This window comes from Emydura macquarii, unplaced genomic scaffold (genome assembly GCF_026122565.2).
Source record: "Emydura macquarii macquarii isolate MOO-44397 ecotype Brisbane River unplaced genomic scaffold, CSIRO-AGI_Emac_v2 contig_1390, whole genome shotgun sequence".
In the NCBI taxonomy this organism is placed as follows: Eukaryota; Metazoa; Chordata; order Testudines; family Chelidae; genus Emydura; species Emydura macquarii.
In genome coordinates this window covers 21,041,953-21,066,020 of record NW_027131527.1, presented here as the reverse complement: position 1 = coordinate 21,066,020, position 24,068 = coordinate 21,041,953, and the positions used below count along the sequence as shown (strand labels likewise).

The 24,068-nt window shown below is 36.5% G+C and overlaps 1 protein-coding gene across 6 annotated transcripts in view; it reads right to left on the bottom strand.

Moving 5' to 3' along the window:
- Window positions 1-447: 447 nt before the first annotated feature.
- PCGF5 (polycomb group ring finger 5) overlaps window positions 448-24,068 on the bottom strand; it is a 103,121-nt gene continuing 79,500 nt past the window's right edge. For all 6 annotated transcript variants that reach the window (XM_067552826.1, XM_067552824.1, XM_067552828.1 and 3 more), the window contains 7 exons: window positions 21,729-21,784; window positions 21,557-21,616; window positions 12,946-13,094; window positions 6,823-6,921; window positions 5,630-5,719; window positions 3,579-3,638; window positions 448-1,186 (listed from right to left, as the gene is read on the bottom strand). In XM_067552826.1, coding sequence (XP_067408927.1) covers window positions 1,139-1,186; window positions 3,579-3,638; window positions 5,630-5,719; window positions 6,823-6,921; window positions 12,946-13,094; window positions 21,557-21,616; window positions 21,729-21,784 — 562 coding nt within the window. In that variant the 3' untranslated portion in view covers window positions 448-1,138. The remainder of the gene's footprint in view (window positions 1,187-3,578; window positions 3,639-5,629; window positions 5,720-6,822; window positions 6,922-12,945; window positions 13,095-21,556; window positions 21,617-21,728; window positions 21,785-24,068) is intronic.

The window sequence follows — 24,068 nt, the reverse complement described above, 5'->3', positions numbered from 1 at the left end:
TTTTCATCAGACTGCTTATGTGCCATATTGCATAACCTCTAATGTTATAGAACTAGCTTTAAGATGTGACAGTAACCAATGAAGTTAATCTGCAATAGCTTCTAAACGCCAAACAAACATAAAAGAAATGTAATGCCATTAAAGCTATGTATTTTGAAATATGTTAATGTGTATTATTTTACTCTATTATATGCCACACTTGGGCACATCTAAACCCAATCTTAAAAAGAAATCCTCAATTTGAATGGCAACAGAGTGACAAAAGATATATAAATTTTGCCATATGGTGTAATTTTAGAGAGGAATTTCTGCTTTTTTATTAGACATTTAAATGATTTTAACCTCACTTTTATACTGACTTAATTAAAAGAAACATAATTTGACCAGCTGCCATTATCCTAATAGTTGTATATCAAATTCCAACCTTTAGGAAATTTTGCTTTCATGAAGGCTACGATGCTATTAAGTGATACTAGTAGAATCTATTTAGATAATTTAAAATGACTCTGTTGGATTACTGTGTTCTAATATTGTTGTAAGGATAATCTTTGTTCATTGCACAATGATTGCTGCACACTCATGAGAGAGCTATACCTGGACCCATGAGAAATTTAACAAGAAAAATGTAGTGGCACAATCACCACTTTTCTAAATATATTTTCTATACAAAATATTTTCAAGGTATAATCCTTAACTTTTTGTACACTTCTCTATCATTTAAACAACAATAATCAGTAAAATAGCAAATATGTGACAATTGCACACCACATGGAATGAGCACTCTGCCATTTTGCTAGTGTAATCAACATTAGGACCAGAAAACTTTTCTAGTAGGCAGGCAAAATATTCTGTAGTTTCTGAATCTTGACTGCATGTCATGATTCTGGCTATGACTTGCAGCACACTTTTAAGATACCACAAATATCTTATGTACATTTCAGTAGCAGAATGGCACTTGGCTTGCTCTAATAGAAACAACATAGATTCAATTGACAATTTTAAGAAAGACAATGTCCTTATTTGCATGCTGAAAATCTGGTTGTGTCCCCTTAATCCAGGCACATCCATTCATTGTGCAATCTGTCGATGGGTAAACAAATAGTGCAGGATTCATCTCAGTGGGATCCGGCCCTTTGGTCTAACCAAAGTCAATTCTGGGTCGATACTGCAGTACCATAGGGTAAGACTAAAAACAAAAACAAAAGAACAACATACAAACAAAAAAAAAAAAAAGACAAACAAGGATAACATGAAGGCATGGTTATATGAAATACAAACAAGATACAAATAAACACTACCTTAAGGAAAGTTAATAACTTACCTCTAGAACCTATACATATTAGGGTTAACATCAGACTAATGTGGTTCTATACATTTCAATAACATTTACAACCAATTTTCAAAAAATATAATTAAAAGTCTCTTATACCATGGGGAGTTCAGTAGACAGATTATAATTGTATCATCCACACACAATACATATGCTGCTATATAATTTAAATTGTATGTTGACATACTCTAACCACGCTTGGCCTGACATTTCAAAAGTACAGAGAGCCACAGCTGCCATTATAACCAATTCTAACCAATGCAAGCTGCTGGTTACTCAGCAATTTTGAAAATCAAGTCAACTAGAGTCACTTGATCTCATGAGAAAGGAGGACTGAAATCTCCTGAAAATAATTCCTTTTCTTCATATTCACTCAGGGCTACATTTTCAATAGCTGTCAATCTAGCATTTACAAAAATGCAACACATCCATTTGGATACATAAACTGAGCAGCACTGTGATTAGGAAAGGAAAGTGGAACTTCTGGTCACTGCTGACAGTTCCATTCTTTTCAGTCTATCAGGTTTTTGTCTAACTCTGATGTTTTCTCCACATAACTTTACTAGAATGTTGTAGCTTCTCTAACACAAAATCAGGAATTGCCTATTACATCATAAGTAGCAGAGGGTTCAGATAGCCTCTGACTTTACTGGCAGCACCACAGTTGAGGTACAGATTTTTTTTAATTGTGTGTGTGGAACTACTGAGAGATTTTACAAAATTATCATTAGCAACAAAAATATTGCATTCTTTTTTCATGTGTCAAAAACAACAACAGATGAATCTCAGAGACCAAAAAAAGAAAAACCATTGAATCTGAGACTTATGAAAGAAGTTAATGAACTTTTCTCACTATGGTAGAAAAAGGGTCAGAAACTGGGGTAATCACAATTGATGTGGGCTTGTAGGTGTGGAATTCTGAAAAATCAGGAAATTAGAGCATTAGGTAATTTATAATAACCAGGGTGTTTGGGTGAGAAGACAGAAAGCACCTTAAATGAGTTCTTGTTATAAGTAATAACCATATGCTCAAATAAACTAAATCTCAGTTTATTTAGCCTAGGATACGATTACTACATGAGAAAAAGGAAACTATCCCATTTAACATTTAAGAGTCTTTCACACTTCAAACTAATACTTGGTCTGCGGATTATGTATCTGCTTCTGAACGCAAGCATCTAACTTCTATTAACACTAATAGGAATTACACACAAGGACTGAGGATAATTACACTCTTAAAACTTAGTACAAGACTATATTGTACTCAGAACAATTATGCACAAAGTCTGCATACCACTAGAAAAGTGTTGAACTAACTGCACAAATATAAATCGTGATGCGTGATCAGCAATGTTTTTCTAGAACACCCTCTTCCTTTGGACTGAATTCAGCCCTCAGTTATATCCAAGTTACTGTAATGAAGTCAGTACAGTTGCGAAGTGTAGTCTGTATCCCTCTATCATTGATTTTGGTTTTCCATGTCAGAAAAATATTAGTTTATATTGGGGTCATTTTTAAAAAATAACCACTTTTAATAGAGATGGGCTCAAATAAAATTACTGGAACCAGGTTCAGATCCAAATTTGCAGCTTGAAACCTTTAAAATAGGCCAAATTAGACCACCCATTGTGAACAATATGGACATTTGAGAAAGTTTTGATCAGATTTCAATTTCAAGGAGTATTTAGATCTGGAGCTTTGGTTTGCTCCATTAGAAGCAATGTCAGCCCATCTCCCAATTTTAAAGCAGTAAAAAGGAACACAACATTAGAAAATCTAACATTTTTTACTCTCTTAAAAAGAATATAGGAATTGTCATACTGAAATAGATCAATGGTCCATTCATTCCCATATCCTTTGTCTATCATTAGCCAATTTTGGATACTTAAAGTTTAGAGGTATAAACTTCCATTATGTCCCTAAACATGCAGTGCTACACATCATGAGGGAGGATAAGGGGAGAAAGGGAAAAGTGGGAGAGGTCTTTTAGCATGCTGATGATGATCATCTTATGCACTGAAGCATGAAGATAAAGAGCCCTTATTATAAAAATCATAAGCCTTATAACTCCTGATGATACTTCATTCATTCAATACAAGCTTTATTGAATGAATAAATAGAATTCTTAGACTTTATATTTTCAAGTTTTAGCTCAGAGGAACATAGAGTTATAAAACCTCCACAATGATGAGTTACAATTCAAGTGCTGACAGGACCTGTAATATGTACAGTCGTGAGTGCCTCTTACCTGATAAAAAGTGCCATCCTGTGAGCAGACTTGCGAAGATGAGCAGTTCTGACACCGAAACTGCGAAGGAGATGATTTTCTGATCAGATAAGAGGCATCCACAACTGGACACATACATTTATCATCAATCATTTTTTTGTTTCAAATCAGAGAATTAAAATAATGATTTTTAAAACAGGAAAACATTTTCTAAGGAATAAATGGTCATTATTTCTTAGATTACATCTAGCTCTCCTAGTGTCCACAGGTGTGTCAACAAAAGCTCACAGTGACCAGTGTCATATAAACACAGATAATGGATTTACCTGATCTTCATCCATCAAAGGAAGAGATTATCAGCTAAGAACCGGTACAGCTTCTGTACTACACTTGGGCCTAAAACCAACTTGATCAGTGGCTAGACAACCATAGAAAAGCAGATACCACTGGGACTGACTTACTATAACCTCGATAATTTCCCCCCCCCCAAAAAAAAGAAGTTTCCACACAGGTTAATCATTGGAGATTGTCACCAAAAACAATTTCTTAAATACTTTATTCAGGCAGGAATAGCACCCTGAAGAGACTTAAGTTACTTCAAAGAAGATAATATTATGTATTTTATAATTTCTATTGTTTTTGGTTTGCAATCATTGGCTATTAAGATTAATTTATAATCATCCAATGGAAAAGATGATTCTGGAGACACCTGGAGATTCTGTATGTCCATAAATGTTCCCCAACATTTTACTGAGTTTTCAGTATCATCATATATATCCATACACATACACATTTAAAAACATTTTTCTTTTACATTTTTTGAAAAATTTAAGCTGGCGCATATATGGCCATTTGACCAAATAGGATACATTTTGCCTCCAAACCAATGCAATTGTCAAGAATCCATGTGTTGATAGGAGGCAGTAGTTTCAGCCATCATGAATACATTTCATTGTTATTGCCTCATTTCTCCTCAATATTTCCTTAGACCACAGGCAATGTTAACAAAATTCAGGTTATCAAAGCAAATGCCAATTGGATTCAAGGGGAATATCAATGAAATATTAATCTGAAATTAAAACACTTTTTGATGGTGCAATGTTTCATTCCTGATAGCCATTTTAATCTCAGTAATATTATGTCCTCAAACCCAGTCAATATTTGCTATGCACAAATTTTAAAAAAATTAAGTTCTTTCTAGATTTAAAAGTAAAATTGTTAAAGAAGTTTGTGAATTGTTTGATCAAGATTGTTCTTAATCCCCTCTCTTCTCTGCCCATGTCACAGTGAATACTTGTAAATCAGAAAAACAGGGTGGTGGGGCTCTGGAATTTACTACAGCTCAGTATGTAAAACCACACCCAGTACTTAACCTTAATTGCACTTATGTGCAGCTTCCACTTGCACTGAAATGCAACCACTTTGTAGACAATGCAAAGGTTTGCAAGGTAAAGCACGATATCTACATGAATGAATATAGAAACGAAAGAGAAAATAAATACAACAAACAACAAGATGATTTCTGACAATTAGTGACCAAATGGGAGTAGGTAATGATAGAAAGCAAACTAAGGGCTATTTATTCAATCTGATCATTGATCCCTAACAAATGTCCTTCAGCAAGATAGTTACTGCTTTTCTAAACTATGTACATGGAGAAAAAATTTAGCTGTCCTATCTTTTGTGGACATTATTATATGTTAACTGTACAAGACATGAATACAGAATTAAGCAATGTCAAAAAAAGTAGATGGCTCAGATGATTTCTCAATGTCCCATCATATTATAGATAGAGCATTTTGAATATAGAATGATTGGACACAAACTCCTAGACTTTTGCTAGTTAAGGGATCATAATATTTTAACTGAAAATCCTAGGATGTTTCAATAACTAATCTTAGAATTTTTTAATATAAATAATCTGGAGAATAGTTGAGATTAATTTTTAAATACAGATTTTTGTGAAGATCACAGAACACCTTTTGGACCAAGCCATGAAGCCATACAAACTGTATAAAGAAATTTATGCACAAACACCCAGAAATACATGTAAAAATCATAAATGTACTTACATTTTCGCCTCTTAGTCTCCATCTTGTCATATAGATGAATTCCATAGTATGATCCTTCCCCATGATTTCACCATTGCATAGAACATCCAGCTTAAAAAAAACAGAGTCCAACAGATATCCAATTGTTACTTTTAAATGAAATCATAAGTGAATATTTTAGCTATTTAATAAGCCCACCAGAGATTCAGTGCATGAACCATACATTGACTTAACTTAAATAACATGTTGACAAATGAATTCAGAAAATTCCCCCTAAAATATTGATTCTATTAATCTCATACAGTTACCTGAGTAAAGAGAAAGGCTTTACAGTGTGCCTTGAAGGTACTCTGAACGCTGCAATACTCTTTCAGTCCTAAGGATACACACACAACTATCACACTTTCCTGCTTATTAAAAAGTTTAAGAACAACCCTAAAAATGCAAATATCATTCTTCATTTTTAGAGGACTTAGGGCATGAGAAGGAAGCAATGAGATGAAGTGAGATTCTACAGAGAGAAGCACCTCTACCAAAATGGCATTGTGGGTCCCATGTTTATTATCTTTTAGGTCTTACCTCCACTGAGACTTTTTAGAAATTTTCCTATTGCTGTTCAGCACAGGAGCCACTCCATTAGCCAGCTGAGTATTACTTCCCCACCTCACAGTGGTGTTGTGAGGAAAAATACAAATTAAAGATTGTGAGGTGTTCATATACTATGGTAATGGAAGCCATACAAGTACCTAGACATAGGTTGGTTTGTAGGAACTGGGCTGCTTTTTACATTACACAGTGAAAATGAAGGATCACTAATGAAACTGTAGAATGTTTTGGTGGTGTCTAGTCTCCACTCCTTCTTTCCCAGCGGTTATAGCTATAGGCTCACTTTTGTTATTAGCGATATAAAAGGAGGCAAGAAGAGAAAACATACATCTGTATATCAAAACACAGAAAAGATAATAAAATAAAATGACAATCACTCCAAAGATGAGCAACAAGCAATACTTATATGAAGGTGTCTTGGTAGCAACTGCAGTAGGGTGGTCCATTGGCTAAGTGCCCTTCAGTGGATATGGCTTATTCCAGGTCTGGAAAATCTTGTACCAGATACTGAAAACTGCCTTCTACCCACTGAATGAGTTATTTTAAAAATCCTTTGTTTAGCTGAAGGTTAAATTTAATATTTTGCAGGTGGGGGAGGGGGAATTTACCTCATAAGAACTTGGAAGCTTTAATTTTAAACTGAGAAACTTTTTGATGGTTCCCACAGTCACTCGTGTAGAACAGCGGATGAATTTCTTCATTAAACCCTAAGGAAGAGATCAGAGAAGGCGTGTTAGATATTTTGAAATGAAGCACCCTCACAGTTAAATAGCATGTAAGCAACTTTTGGTACAAGAATACTTATTAGAGTGTGCCTTTTTACAGTTAACTACTTTTATTGTATTGCTTGAATTTATATTTATTTATTTATTTATGAAGTATTAATTAGGTTACAAATCCTTGCCATACCAATATCAGAGATAAAACAATAATTATTACAAGGGCACACTTCTGTTTTAAAAGACACTATAAAGGAATACATCATTAGATCTCTCTAACAGGATGCTACCGTTGTACAGCATGAGCAACATTACAACACCTATGACATGCCATTTTTAGGGATTTTATTAAATTGAATGAAATCTCTGATTGCACATATTTAACAGAAAAGGCATATCTATCAAATGTTAATATTAAAAAAAACTGAACAGGTATGCTAGTTTTTTCACAGGTGAATACACTTTGTCTGAGTACTGAATAAATGGTAATCAAATATCTCAGATTCTATTTATCCTCACTCTATTTTGCTGGGTACATAAGTGGTGTATTAACTTTTCCATAACAACAGCCTGCCATATTTTTTGAACCATTCCTCTATGGTTGAGCTATTTTTCCTTTTCCCATGAGAAGCTACCAGTAGCCACCAAGCTACTAGCTGATGAAAAATTAATTCTTCATTTTCTTTTGTGTGACCATTTTTCAAGGAAGCCACAGGAGGATTACCAAAGATCATCTGGTAATAAATATCCAACAATTTGTGATATTTGGTTATGAATTGCATCCCAATGCTCTCTAATGACTGGACATATCCACCATATATGCACAAAATCTCCTTTTTTCCACCACAATTTCTCCAACATGCATCCTCATTCAATCTATATATTTTTAACCAGACTGGCGTGAGGTACCATTGAAACAGTATAGTAAAGAAGTTTTCTTTTATTGTGATACAGACTGAGGTTGCTGGCCTACTTTTTCAGATGAAACCCTGTGAGGTAATTTTTTTTATCCAGGTCCCTTTCCCAGTGGGTCATATATGGATATTTTATGTAAGGAAATTTGTCTGCAAAGATTGATAAAAATTAGTTAATGTTTTGTTTGCTAATTCACTAGACACCATTGCTTCTATTAAAGTTAGCTTTCTGTATAAAAGTTTTGCTAGAAAGCTGAGAAACAATGTCTGACTTGAAAGTATTGGTACCCTGGAACACTAAGTCAATTAAAATTAGTTTTGATATTTTTAAATAAGTTATAAAAGTTTCTTTACTTAATAGCTAGCCAGTCATACGTATCCTACGGCTCTCCCAATCTTTAAAGCTCTTTGGTTTGTGATTTGGGTTAAGATCTGGATTATATACAATGGGTATCTTTGGTGAGGGAAAATATTGTATTTTATCTCTAGTTTTAGCCTACACCCACATATCAGCTTTTGCTAAAGATGTGCATACATTTTTGGAAGGCATGATTTTTTATTAATCCAAGATAACCCGGTGACATTTACACAGCCACAAATTTCTTGTTCAATAAGACCAAATATTTGGCTGGGTTAGAGCACTGCTACTTCTTTGTACTGACAAGTGTGATAGTACCATAGAATATTGGAACAGCTAGTCCACCTTGTTCAATGGGTCGCTACAAGAATCTGCACTCATTTTTGATCTTTTCTTGTTCCATGTAAATTCTAACATCCTTTGTATTTCTGCAAAGGTTTTATCTGGGATAATCACAGAAAGATTTTGAAACTCATACACTATAAGGTCAGAAAGGACCATTATGATCATCTAGTCTGACCTCCTGCACAACGCAGGCCACAGAACCTCACCCACCCGCTCCTGTAATATTAACCTATGACTGAGTTATTAAAGTCCTCAAATAATGATTTAAAGACTTCAAAGTACAGAGAATCCACCAGCAAGTGACCCATGCCTCATGCTCCAGTGGAAGGCAAAAAAACCCCAGGGCCTATGCCAATCGGGGAAAATTCCTTCCCGACCCCAAATATGGCGATCAGTTAAACCCCGAACATGTGGGCGAGACTCACCAGCCAGATACCCAGAAAGAATTCTCTGTAGTAACTCAGAACCCATCCCATCTAATGTCCCATCACAGGCCATTGGGCATATTTACCGCTGGTAGTCAAAGATCAGTCAATTGCCAAATTAGGCTGTCCCATCAAACCATCCCCTACATAAACTTATCAAGCTCAGTCTTGAAGCCAGCTAGGTTTCTTGCTCCCACCACTCCCCTTGGAAGACTGTTCCAGAACTTCACTCCCCTTTATCTAATTTCAAGTCTAAACTTCCTGATCTTTAGGACCTATCTCAGCTATCAAATACTACTTTCAGCGATGCATGATCTGACCCTATAACGGTGCCATTTTGTGCAGATCCTGTCTGCTTCATTAAGGATTTAGAGATTAACATTAAATCTAATCCAGTGTGGGTGTGAATAAAGTATATAGTCGCTTTCCCCTGGGTACAGTTCTTTCCAGCAACCCAAGACTGAAATATCTGCTGAAACCAATCCCTTTCATGCCCATAATTTGCCCCCCCTGAGAATGAGTTTCTTGTTACTTTAAAAGGAAGCCATTGAGGATAAATATTTAATTTAATGAAACACTTGAAACTATTGTTATTTTTTAGCTGTTTGATGGCATGAACTTGTTTATCTAATGTCTCGATTTCTAATTGTGTTGCATTCATGATAGTTTGCCTGAATATGGCTTGGTTTCTGTTTGTAAACTTCCTTAGCTATTTCCTGTAATACTTCCCCTCTGCTTCCCTAGCTCCTTCCCCAATCCTGCCTTCCCCCTAGTTTAAATCCAAAAACAAAATGCCAACATAGCATATAAATCACGTCCCAAACAATTGTTTTGCTGAACCCTAAACCTCTGTACTCTCCCCATGAATACAGTAGAACCTCAAAGATATGAACACCAGAGTTACGAACTGACCGGTCACCCAAACACCATGTGAAACTGGATGTAAGCAATCAGGCAGCAGCAGCAAAAAAAAAAAAAAAAAAAAGCAAATACCTGTCCTATACTGTGCCTGTATTGCCATATTAGGTATGCAGAACAGAAGCAGCCTGGGGTCTGTGCTGTTTCCTGTAAGCCAAGGGTGCTGTTCCCCCCCCACACCTCACTCCACTGGGAGGGGGAAGCTATTTTCATCACCACCCCCTGTGAGGGGGGTCAGTCCGGAGCCTGAGAAAGAAGCTGTCACAGGGAGCTACCGATCTGCTGCTGTTGCAAAATCTAGCCTGGAACTAGAGTGGAGGAGCTGTGCTCTGGAGGAGTTTTAAAGGGCCACAGACTGTGCACCGATGCGGCCCAAGCTTTGCCCGTGGCTGCACTCTTGGACTTTCCAGCACCACTGGGAGAGCAAAGGGCAGGGGAGGGAGGGTGCTGGCAGTGGGCTGGCACCAAACCCCTGACAAGTGCTGCCTCTGGAACCTGGCTAGCATACACAGAGCAGAGCAAGTCCTGGGAAGAGGTGGCTAAGGGCTAGGGCTTGTAAGTGCCAAGGGTGTGGGGCAGGCTCCCCTAGTTCAGCCCAAAGGCAAGAAATAAAAATAGGACAGGGCGCTGCTTGCAAACCAGGCAGTACTACTAGGTGCCACCTTTGCAGAGATTTCTCCCAGTCTCATCTGGAAGACACTGACTGCAGGGTACTGTACCATAATGTTCAAAGTTATGAACATTTCAGAATTACAATCAACCTCCATTCCCAAGGTGTTTGTATCTTTGAGATTCTCCTGTATTTGAACTGCTTCTCTTGTAATTCAAAGGTGGTACATTCTCCACCTATGGGACCTTGATAATGGATCCGAGGGTGAGGGTCATCTATCACTTGAGTTATATTTGAGCCTAAGGGCTTCTAATTCCTTCTCTATTTTCTCCAATCTCCTCCTACCCATTCCCTAGTATTGTCCTTTGTTTTCTCTTTTTAAAATATAGCTATCACAAAGTTATGATCATCCCACTTAAAGTAAACACCGTCACTTTCCATTCTAACATTAACATAGTTACTTCCCAATTGTTCATTCCTGATGACCTAAGGAAGTCCCTTTTGGATAATTTTTAGATTTTTCCTCAGATACAGGAGTACTTCTGTTCAGGTTCACTTCTGCCACTGACAATGCATTATCTAGAAAATCTTTTTTTTCTTTCCCTATCCTCCTTTTTCTTGGGTTTCACCATCTACCAGGATTTTTCCAGCATTTTATCCTTGGTTTCTACCTCTGGAGTATTCTCTGTATGTCTGAAATTTGGAGTTCTATTCCAAGTGACTGGAGTATAGTTTTTCCTTGTTTAAAGTCTCTTACTGTAATACCAACTTTGGAAGCTGAATGAGAGTTCAAATTGGAAACCCCATTTGTAGTGATATTTGCCCTCCTGAGTGTTGCTATAATTTCCCCCTAAGTCTTTTCTCTTTCTTTAAGGTTAATGAAAAGGGGTCATGAAAAACTTGCAACTTGTAGCCTTTGAGTATGAGCTCTGCATGCTCTATGGCTTTCTGCTAATAATGGTGAAATTTCAATAATAGATTCAAAGATCTACTTGTATTATTCAGCCCAGGTGGGGGAAGCGGCGCCCTATGTGCTCTCTCCACTTTCACATCTTCCAGAAAGCTCAGAATTAACAATTCAGCAATTAAAGTTTTTACGTATTGGTTGGGTTTCTTCTTCAGTGTTTTCAGGCAGTCCCTTAATTAATTCTCTTGTTCCTTCTCACTCTGTTTTCTATATCATCCAATTTAAGATGCATCAATGCCATGTGGCTCTGCAGCTCTGTCTCTCACTTGCTTCATAGGCATGTCGTTAGCACAGTGATTCAATCTTCCAAGTCAGTTGCTTCTGGCAGTAAAGAAAAAAATTTCGTTGGCAGATCATTTCTTATGGCCTTAATCTCAGAAACCAACTCCCAAGTGTTCACATTGATGTCCATTTGATTTTCTTCAGTCTTGGCATTTCTTCTTAATTTGCCTGCCATGTGCAGCTCATTTGGAATCTGAGAGGTCAGCCACACTGCAAACTGGAAACACTCTTTTTAGTGAGGTATCTTTTAATATGTTTTGGTTTTTTTTCTTGGAGAATCTGTCTTCTGAAACCCTATGCTTTGTTTTTTGGAAGTCATTAGTAGGTTTAGGAAGTCAATGGAGGCAATTTACTTTGCTAATCCCTTAGATCTCATTTCTGTCCAGCACCTTGCTGGTACTCTACTGCATTTCTTTTAACTTTCTTTTAGGGGAATCCACAAATATTACAAAGCAAGTTACAAAAAAGAAAGAAAATATAAAAGGGACACAGGCTAATGTGAAAAGAACACAGTCACATGACTGCTGAACAGATGGAACACAGTAAATCTGCAAGGACTCCTAAGTAGCTTACTCCAGGTTGGATACCCATAGCTGATCCTCCCCTTAAGAAGGCCTCAGACATGAGAGAAAGAAAATACCCCAAGTGCTGGAAGACTGGTAAGCAAGCATTATCACCTCCATTTTTCAAATAGGAAAAGTGACTTGACCAAGGCCACAGAACAAATTAGTGTCGAAACCTGGTTTATAGCTCAAGATATTTGACTCTCAGTTCCTCAGTACTCAAGCAATCCTTGGGTTAAAAAATACTAAAATCCCTTTTTTTGTGAAAGTGGTGGGAAGATATTTGAGCCAGTTCCTCCTGTAAGTGGAAAAATCAAAACAGAAGAAGATGAAATGTACTGTAATATTACGGTGTACACTTCTATTTGGAATTCCAATTCTCATACTGTTTTACCACGACGTGCTAGTCCTATAGCTTATTGAAAAGGTTAATCATAAATGAGTAATTTCATAGGCAGCTAATTGTGAAAATTGCAATATTCTTTATAATGCTCCAATCAAGAGAGTATCTTATTATGGTAACCATGAAGATGGTTATAGGTTATGAATACTACAATATTCTCTCCCACAGAGATTTATCTGAAATTGTCAGGAAATAACAAGCATCATAGATTGTTTGCAACAACTCACTTTTACTATGTTATCCCCTGACTGCCCATTGTTGCGTAAACAATCAAGGCAAATAGCAATTTGTGGATCACTCCTATGATAGTCTTTATCATCTTGATTTTCATCACCATCTTCATCTACTTTGGGCTTGTCAGCTTTTGGACTTTCATCTGTAAAATATAAAGATCAAATTATTCAGGTACCATGCAATTAAAAGGAATGGTCTGCAATGCCCGGGAATTAATTAATACACTCACACAAGCACAGAGATACAAATATGAAATCAAAGATATATTTAAAGCTAAATTCTCCCAAATGCATTAAAATGCTTTGGTTCAATTATTTTAAATCTGGTGTGGTTTTCTAAAAATGTGACTGAATTTCAGTTCAATGCATTCGTTAAAAACTGCTCAATTTATAATCCCTGAAAACTGAAGTTTATTACTGAAATTGCAATTTAACATGTGCACAAAGGACTTCTACTTTACAGACAATGTTTAGGCAGGTGCCAGTAGTGATTATAGAAATCTATTTTTTGTGTGTTTACTTCCTGTAATTAAAAAACCCCATATCTCTGAATAAGTCAAGATCATTTAACTGTGCAAAACTAGTCTATGATTGTTTTCACTGTGGGATAAATAATATTCATTATTAGCTATCCTGCAGTAAAATCCCAGAGGAAACAAGTCGTATTTTTACCATGAAGTATACTAAGCGAGATCAACTACAGCTGGAAGTACAGTACTGACTTGCAGTAAAAACACAGGTGCCTTGTCTCCACTAGGATTTTACAGCTAATGTGATAAATATCCAGCTGCAAAAAAACCACCTTTTTTTTGCAGTGATGGCACAGCCGGTGTAACTATGTATTCTTGTACTGTTACCTTTTATCCTCCTTCACCAGTTCTCTCCATTTATTTATTACACCCATTTGTTGCATCTTAACTTACACTGTACACTCTTCAGGGCAGAGAGTGTTTCCTACGGTGTATTGTACAGTGTTTAACACAACAGGGCCCCAATCCTAACAGGGACCCTTTGGATGTTGTTGTAGTACAAATAATACTAATCATACAGCAAAATAAAATGGAGTGTTTCTAACTGGTTTGGCTTTTAACCAGTTTGGAAGACGATATAAAAACACACCTGTCATACATACCTAATAGTGGCGATCTCAAAGTCCAGCTATTTTATTTATGTGGTCACTAGCAAAGTCTGCCTATTGCAAGCACAAAACACTAATTCAAGATACCAAGACTGCTAAAGTTCTGACATGAGTTACAGAAAAACGAGTAGCTGATTTAAAAAAACCTGAGAAATAAGAATGAAATTAGGACAAAAGAACAATTCAAATAATCTTGAGCTATCAACTCTGATTCACATGCATGCAAAAACTGGTTTACGAGATAAACAAGTGACTTGAATGGATTTGTTTTTGACTATTCTGATACTCGGTCAAATCAGGTTCTGTTATGTTTTTGTATTTCTACCTCAAATTAATCATACATGAGTAAAAACAGTTAAAATGGGAAAACAGAGTCAAAACTGTATGGAAAACAATCTCTCATGCCTAAATAATGATGCACACATTTCATTAACTTATTCACCTGGTCCAGCCCTACATACCAAATTCTTTGTTAAGGTAATACTTGTGTTACTTTTCCTTTAAAAAATTTAGAGTATCTTAGACAAACCAGAAACAAGATGACATGATGTCTGAAAGACATCACTAACCACTGGCACGTTTCCTACTTGAAAATTCTTTTTTTTTTATTTATCCTTGCTGCCTTTTATAGTCTATAAACAGGATGTACTGTATTAAACTACCAAAGAAAGTTTGTTTAATTCCTGGAATTTCACAGCTTTTCCTCAAACAGGCAAAGTACATATGACGAGCAACTGTCTGTGGAGAATTATCTGTGCTTCACGGCTTCTGCAGCAAATACAAAACCTTGCTTCACTTTAATTTTCAGCAGCTACCAATGTTGAATAATAGAGGAAGCCTTAATTACGGAACTGTGTTTCCTGCTTAGGCTTTTCCAATACCAGAAACTAGGAATAAGCTAACTCCTAATCAGCTAAATAATCCGGAAACATCTTAAAGACAGAGAGACAAAGGACGGAGGCAGAGTAGAAAGGAACAGTGGAGTGGACTGGAAAGAAAAAGGGAAGACATTATTCAGTACACACACAGCTTCCTATATTCCCCCACACTTTTGTCACAGAAAAACTGTCATGGCTTCTGGGTGTAAGAGAGACCCTATCTGGGAATCTTTTAAGAAATTCCTTCCCTGGGTAAAAAAGGAAAACATGTCAAGTGTAAGCATTGCAAGAAGAAGATGCAGGGCCTAGTTGTAAGAATGAAACACCATAATGAAAACTGCTTATTGGGAGAAAATGATGTGGATGAAGATGTGGATATGTCTGAAGAACAATGTGGATCAACTGGTTAGTAACTTAAATTATTCACTTTGCAATGCATCTTCTTCAAGACACTCTCTAAGTGTGATTTAACAAGTAAATTCCCAAGCTGTTTGCTATGTTGGATGTTGCTAAATAAAAAAAATTTAGCTTTGTTAATCCTTATGGCTTGTTTCATTAGTTAACTAGGTTTAGAATCTATCACCCAAGTATACAGTACAGGAAGCTGCAGTAAGAGTTGCCAGTTGCCACTGGGTGTCATTTTCTTATTTTATATTACATAATACATGCCCCTTATTTTGGAACATCATAGCCACAGACCATAATGGTGATGACATAAGACTATTCCCTATTTTACTTCACCATAACTCAGTTTTCCCAAGGGAACCCATCTTATACTTGTTTTCTCAAAAAAACAGACGTGCCTGTGAGTTTATGGGGCTTACTCCAAAATTAAGTGCACTCTAAGTGCAGTCAGTCTTAGCTTTTTTGGTAATTTGGAATCAGATCTGCATCCTTGATGAAAAAAATGTAAATGATTAACTGAATAATAGAGTGAGAAAAACTTAGAAGAATGACTATTCTAAATCTTTTTGAATTTTGTTTCAGGATCCCATTTAAGCATAAGAGACTTGGACTGTGACTATCTATCTGCAACAACTGCAAAGTCATCCGTTGGTACTTTTAGCAGCAGTGCTGCAACTAAATGCATTTCAGACAACAAAGTATCAGCAGCAAGCAAAAGATTTCAATCATCCAGTAAAACCACCACCATGGATGGGTTTGTAGTAAGGACCAGCAAATACCAACAAGCCACAATAGATGAAAAGATTGCTCAGTTCATTCATGCCACAAATTCTCCTTTTTGCATTGTAAACAATCAACTCTTCATTGACGTGGTTGAGTCCTTACAACCAGGCTACACTGCACCTGCTATAGCAGACATTGGTGGAAGGTTGCTAGATACAGTGTATGAGAAGGAACTTGAACAGTGTGCAAGAAATACTGAGGGGAAATTTGCCAGTTTAAGCCTTGATGGGTATGTACACAATGATTCAGAAGATGGGGTTGCATATCTTTCAGAAACAATAGATACATCGGGAAATGCCCACACAACAGAACATTTAAAAGAAGTGGCAGTGAAAGCTATAATAAACTGTGAACAAAAATTCAACCGTCACGTGCGCAGTTTTGTCAGACAATGCTTCAAACGTGGCAAAGATGAGAAGATACTTAGAAGAAGAAACAGAAGGATGCTCCTTAATAACATATGGCTGCAGTGCCCATTTAATGCATCTTTTAGACAAAGACTTAAGTATGTCTTCTCCAGGAATAAAAGAAAATGTTGTTGAAGTCGCAAAATACTTCCGTAACAACCATTTTGCTTCAGCTTCACTGAAGAGAGCAGGAGGATCCAAATTAATTCTCCCTCAAGATGTTCGATGGGATTCTGTGGTTGATTGTTTTGAACAATTTATTAAGAACTGGCCTATTCTCATAAAACTTTGTGAAGAAAACCGTGATAAAATAGATGGAAGTATCTCATCCAAAGTATCTAACATTGGATTAAAGAGGAATGTAGAGGATATGCTCAGTATACTGAAGCCTATATCCATAGCCTTAAACAAACTTCAGAGTAATTGTTGCTGCATTGCTGATGCTGTCGAAATTTGGAAGGCACTTCAAGAGACATTGAAGAAAGAAATCTCATCAGAAAGTTAAACTGCAGGCAATAAAGAAAGGAATAGATCAAGCACTAACTCCACCTCATATTCTTGCGAACATTCTCGACCCCAGATATAAAGGTAGATGCCTAACTTCTGAAGAAGATGATACTGCCATGGTATGGGCATCTGTTATGCCAGTCATAAATTTCAGGGCTGCAGCGGAACCATTTAAACAGGACGTGTTTACTGATGATGTTTTGAACAGTCACTCCTCTGAACTGGTGGAAATCATTAGCCAGGCACCTTAAAACAGAGTTCCTTCAGTTGCTAAGTCAACTTTTCACTGCAGTAGTTTCCTTTGCAGGCAGAGAGAGAATATTTTCATCATTTGGTATTATTCACTCGAAGCTAAGAAATCGACTGGGACTTGAAAAAGCAGGAAAACTCATATTTCTGTTTCAGTCTATGAATAAAAATGACAGTGGGAGTGAGGAAGACGAGAGCTAGTTGTAGAAGTTTTAAGGATCATGTACGTTTAGCGTTGTTATGACTTGTCTATTAGAGTTAATAAAATTTGAAAAAAAAAAGGAGTTTAAGGACAGCCATCAGCTGGCAACTCAGGAGAGTGCTGCAATTGCAAATATGAAACATCTATGTAACATTTAAGATTTAGTTTCATAAAATATAAGTGCTATTGTGTTTGTGTGTGTGATTTAATTCTTATCATTCCTAATGTACTGCTGCTGCATCTGCAGCTTGACACAGGTAAATGAGAATTATGTACTATTTCCTAAATTAATAAAAATCAAGTTATCTAAAAAATTACAAAGTATACCCTCCTAGATGTTTAAAATGCTGTTTTGAGTTGTAAATTAACATGTTTAGTGATCAGATTTGCACCATTGTTTAAGAAATATGTGAAGTATCAGTGAGAAACTTGATTTAAATCAATGATTTTCTCGTGGTGATTGATATCGCCTTGATTTAAATCAATCCACCCTGTTTTAAAGTATGACTTGATGAGATTGAAAAAAATTATTTTTTAGACTTATAATACTGAATCAGTACCCAAAGAATTTCTTCAAGTTAAAAGAAGTTGAGTCAAACCACACATGGCAGAAAAATCATTCAGACATTACAGTATTAAGCTGCTGTAACACAAGGCAACACTAGTGAAATTATTCAGTAAGAAATCCATACACTTCATTTCTTTTCAGAACAGATTTCTAAGCACTTTCTGTGTGTCTAACTTATTCCAAATGCTTCTGTTATGTAAACGTGTCTATCTAACCTGTTATCCGGACTTAGAAGTGTCTTGCAGATCCCTCAGCCCAAGGTCACCCTTGCACTAACAGCAAGACCTGTATCTGTGGCTCTATGGAAGCATATTTTGGTAGTTTGAGACTTGCTCTTGTGGTGAACAGACCTCAATACTGATTATATTAATAAAATTATTATAACTTATTCTTAAAACATTAGGTTATTACAAACTTGTTTGTGCCTTTATACTAAATATTAACATATAGGTTCAAATCGGTTATAGCCAAGGTGCTTGGTGAATATGACAAACATATTATGTTTTTAGTTATTTATGTTATTAGGTGTTCAAGCTAATCAAACGAATTCCAGGAGGCTTCTGCTTCCTGTCACCCCAAGGACAAGTCCCCACGTATCAAGGGAAATAACTTTATGACTCCTAAGAGCGTTTACAAAAACTAGAAAATGCTGCATTTTTAACTTTATCTTTGCTTTAACCTTCTATGCAAATTTCTTTTACGCCATGTTTTGGGAAATAGATGTAAACTTGGTTGTTGCGATTGATACTTTACATACAATATTTAATTGGAGTTTTAATTGTAAAAACTGCAACTGTTAAACATAATTTAGTCAAAAGGACTTTAAAAAAAACCCCAGTTACTAACCTTCTGTAACTGTTGTTCTTCGAGATGTGTTGTTCATGTCCATTCCAAATAGCTGTGTGCGTGCTGTGTGCACAGTTTGCCGGAAGGTTTTCCCCTAGTAGTACCCACAGGGTCAGCGCTAGTGCCTCCTGGAGTCATACCTTCATGGCGCTCTATATAGGGCCCTGCCAATCCTGCTCTTCTTCAGTTCCTTCTTGCAGGCAGGCTCCGACAGAGGGCTAGGCGGATGGGTCTTGGAATGGACATGAGCAACACATCTTGAAGAACAGTTACAGAAGGTTAGTAACCGTTTTTCTTCTTCGAGTGCTTATCCATGTCGATTCCAAGTAGGCTAGATCATAGGAGATGGGTCAGAGCTCAGAGTCCCACAGACTGAAGCACAGCTCTGCCAAATGTGGCATCATCTCTGGCATGCTGGGTAATAGCGTAGTGGGAGGTGAAGGTGCGGTAAGAAGGAACTGAAGAGGCAGAGTGTCAGCAGGGCCCAATATAGAGCACCATGAAGGTGCGACTTCATGGGGCACTAGAGCCGACCCTACGGGTACTACTAGGTGAAAACCTTCCGGTGAACTGTGCACGCAGCATGCACACACCTACTTGGAATCTACATGAGCAAAAACTGAGAGACAGCATCTAACCTGGGTGCTATCCATGAAACATCGGATGCCCTCTAGGACACAGAGTATGCTGGGAAACTGTTCAGAGGCAATAGGTAACTTGTATTGGAAAAGGGAATTTAACTAATATAGAAGTGTAAAGCCTAAAACCACATCTTTTTGTTTATTTTCTGTGTAACTTGTGTTTGCTTTTCCTCCCTACTTCATCTTTGAATCTATGAGTTTTCTATAAAACAAAACTTTTGTTTATTTTTACTGCAAGCAGGAGTTTATTGTTCAAACTGTGTGGAGTATGTGTGCTAAAGTGAACTGAGAACTGGGGTGGGGGGCAGATTTCACTCTTTCAGGGGTGATGAACCTGAGAAGAAAAGTCCAAGTGTCTGGTAGTTAAGAACTCGTGGACACAGATCTGAGGGAGACTTGGGACTAGAAGGACTCGTGGTGTCACCCTGCAAGGAATAACTAGGCAGGTGGAAGCCAGAGTTGAGACCTTTATGCTTGTAGACTGGCTACTGGTGTCAGAGCTCTGAGCAATTAGAGTATAGCAGTAAGGCACCCAAAATTACAAGACAGGGGGTGACAGAACCCCATACAGATCTGAGTGATCCCCAAAATGTCACAACAACCACATAGCAGCGGCAAAGGCAGGCAACCTTCCAGGCTAGAGGACAACCAAGACTTCATCACCCATTTATATTCTACACACTGATTCACAAAACAATGAATTCATTAGATTATCAACTGAACTGTATTGGATTAACAACTGAATTATTTGAGGAAGGTCTGGAAGGATGAACTGGTTAAAATATACCAACTGTACAATCCTTATAACAGTGTATAAATGTATAGTAATTATAGCTTACAGTGTATTGCTTTGATTCTGCTATATTCCTTTAAAATATAACACCCTCCTTTTACTAGATCATTATGATGAGTAAATAACACTATCAATAATTCTGTTTATCTTTAATAAAATGTAGTAAATAAAAATATTTGTCTAAAGTTTATTTTACCTACTATGTACTTCTAATTATATTTATACTTTGTAGTAGACTAGTATAATTTTGTCTAAACAGTACTACAGGCTAGCATTTAAATAACTGTACTAATAAGAAGAGAAAAAGTTTCCTCTATAATGTTTGCCAAATGTAAAAGGACAAAACTAGTGAGGAAGGAAATGTTATTTTTTCAAACTGCAAAGAGGATATTATAAACAACAGAAAGTTTAAAAAAACCTATAAAAAGAGTACTTGACAATGCCTCTTTGAAATAGATGATCCTCATACAGTATAGTAAATCTGTTTTTGGATTGACAGAGCATCTTTAAAAGGTTTACAAAAAGCCAAACTTGCTGTGGCATCCAAATCATGAAGCCAATTCAGAGAATACAAAAACCCTGGATTTACTTCACCAATCATCTGAATAAAGGACTCTCAAAGGTTTTTAAGACTACTAGTGAAAGACAACCATTCTGGAATCTATGTAATACAGTTGTTTAGCACTTGTGGAAAAACATTTTTGTTACTTGTCAAACCTAATTCTTGACAACCTCCCACTTAACAGCTGGTCAAATTTGATAACAGAAATTAATCAGTACATAAAGAATCACATAGTTCTATGTCTTACCGTTGGCGGATTATAACTAGGATCAAAGTAGAAAACATCAAGTATGCAAGATATTAGGAATTCAGAGCAGAAAGTGGTATGAATCTAAAATATAGGAATGTTATTGGGAAATGCAAGTAAAAATAATGATGAAATTGTTACATTTAAAATTTACAATAGCCAAATAGACAAACATCAGGGTACTGTGGTCCTGGATTTTGTAAACACTTATGCAAAGGTATAATTTTATGCACTTGTATAGTTCCAACCATTGAATTCAATTGAAGTATAAACAAGCACAAGCATTTGTAGAAGACTGAGGCCTATGGGTGGAGCCACTACATTACTTATCAGATACACTATTGAATTTATAGATAGAAGAACAAAAAAAAAAAATCACCTTGTCCATTTTCTTGAGGTTTGTTTTTCTTCCAAAATTCAATCTCACGCTGAAGTTCTTCTAGTCAACATCAAACAAAAGCAATGTGATTTTCAGATCAACAACACAGAAATATCACTAGAAATGCTGCTTCCAGCAATACAAAAAAGATAGCAAAACTAATCAAACTTACGTTCTCGAAGTCCAGGCACCAGCTTAAATATAATTTCCTCTAATGTATTATCCAGCCTTTCAAGGGAAAAGAAAAATTCTTTCAAAGAAAGAAGATGCCTTTGCAGCATTTTAGACACACATAATAAGTCTTCAAAAACAAATTGAAAAAGCCTCCTGAACAAATAGTTCAATTACTTACATAACAATAATCCTGGTAAGTAATACATCATTCACAATCTAGTAGATTTCAAAACGAAAAGAACGAAAAAATTGAGTAAAATATATTCACATTTATCTCCCCTCAGCCACCCCTTGCACTGATTTGTTTCAGATTCAGGCATAACTTCAGGTGTCAGTATTTTAAAAAAAATACAGAGAAGAAAGAGGGGAAGAAAGAGAAAAATCTCACTATATAAAACATTCATAGTAGTTTTCAATGTCTAATCACATGCAAATGATTGTATATCACTGTGGAGTGGCTTACTTGATATTTGAAAAGTACAATTAGAAAAATGGTAAAATGTAACAAAAAAACCCTCAGCACTGTTGCCAACTTTACATAATAAATTCATTGACCATAACATTTCTCTGGTAATTTTCTGGTTATGACTGTTTTTTTTTTCTGGACTAAAGAACATTGCTATAAACTATTACAATCATAAGCATTTTAAAGATATCCATCGCCACAATATCAAGGTACCATCAAATATAGCAATAGCACACCATCTCTTAAAGATCATTAAAAACAAGTAGCCCTACAGAAAAATAACAAAAGGGTTAATATGCAGTACTAACACACAAAAATATTATGTTTCATAAGGTTATAGTAGTGGCACAAACTAACAAAAGGAAGACTACTTACAGATAAAGCTAATATATATTTTTATCTTGATGTGTGTAAGCAGACAAGGGTAATTATCTAGTACTGAAATTGTTTGCTTAAACTTTATGAAACAAGACAGAATATGCTTCTACTATCACTGCTACCAGCCTGGCCAGGAATTCAGTTCTATGATACTGCTTTTTATATATTAACAAAACATACAGTTTTTTTACAGTAAAAAATCTATGTATTTTGGGTATGAACAATATAGACTATGGATAAAATAATCTAACAGCCCCATCCAAAATATAACTATCTATTATAGAATAGTAAAACTATAGGATCAATTTCAGTGGTGATATAAACTGAGGAGCTAGAGTAGTATAACTCACATGGATATTGCATTTATTGGGTGTGAAAAATTAATGTAATTTACACATCAAAGGGCAGGACAAAAATGAAAACAAGAAGTAAACTGAAAAATAAAGCCAAGATGATTCCATTCCACTTTATTGTAAAGCAGCTAGCAAAGAGGTGTAAAATAAAGTGGTGGGATGGGCTTGCTTTTTATACCCTTCTGTTAGTTTCTTTTTCTGCTCACCCCGCTTTCAGCATCCACAATTTGGACACTCATTACACTAAATCCTTGGTCCCTGTTCTGGCTGCTTTACTGGGGACTCACCTCTGGACTCCTCCAGCTGAGGATCCCACAAGTGGCACAAAGCTGGAGTAGCTGGCTCAGTGCAATGTGTTCCACCGCTGCACACAGAGGGTGTGATGGAGTTGGAACATGCTAAGAACGAGTCTGAACACACAAGGCTCTGCCAGATCCTCAGCCAGGACACTGATTGGCTGCTGCGTGCATAAATTAGAGGCTGCTCTAAATTATACTGGGAATCCTTTTGGCCAGCGCAAGATCAAGGAAGTAAAAAGGTAGCTTTGAGCCATCGCCCAACTTCCTCCATGCTGCAACGAGTGTAACCTTGGCACAGATGAGAACTGAGGCTACTCGATGCCAAATAGATGCAAGTTATGCTACTTTTCCATTTACACTAGTTTTGTTATCCAGTTACACGCAATGCTTACATCATCCAGTGACTGGAGTTGCAACCATTTAATTCAGGTCTAAATTTGGTGAACAGATGGTTGCCCTACTAGGTTTTAATGTCTTCAGTTCAGCTACAGTCCCTCACTAGAAAAAAAACAAATACTGAATTTGTGGTTAGACACTATGTACATGGGCATTTAGAGACTTTAAAATGTGGGGTTTTGATATTAATTCTCTCAATTTTCTGATCATTGAAATGATATGACCCATTTTTTTCAATACAGCTGCCAAAAACAGATATAATCTTTTCCAGAAAATAACATGCATCTTTGTTTTTATCGCTAACGCTAAGAATGTTCTTTTACCTCTCTTAATCTCACCCACTCTCCTGTCCACTTAGTCTATCTTCTTCTTTCTACCTCTTCACCTCTCCTTTTTGGTCTCCTCTCCCTCTCTGTTTCCTCTTCTCTCCTGTTTTCTCTTCCTTC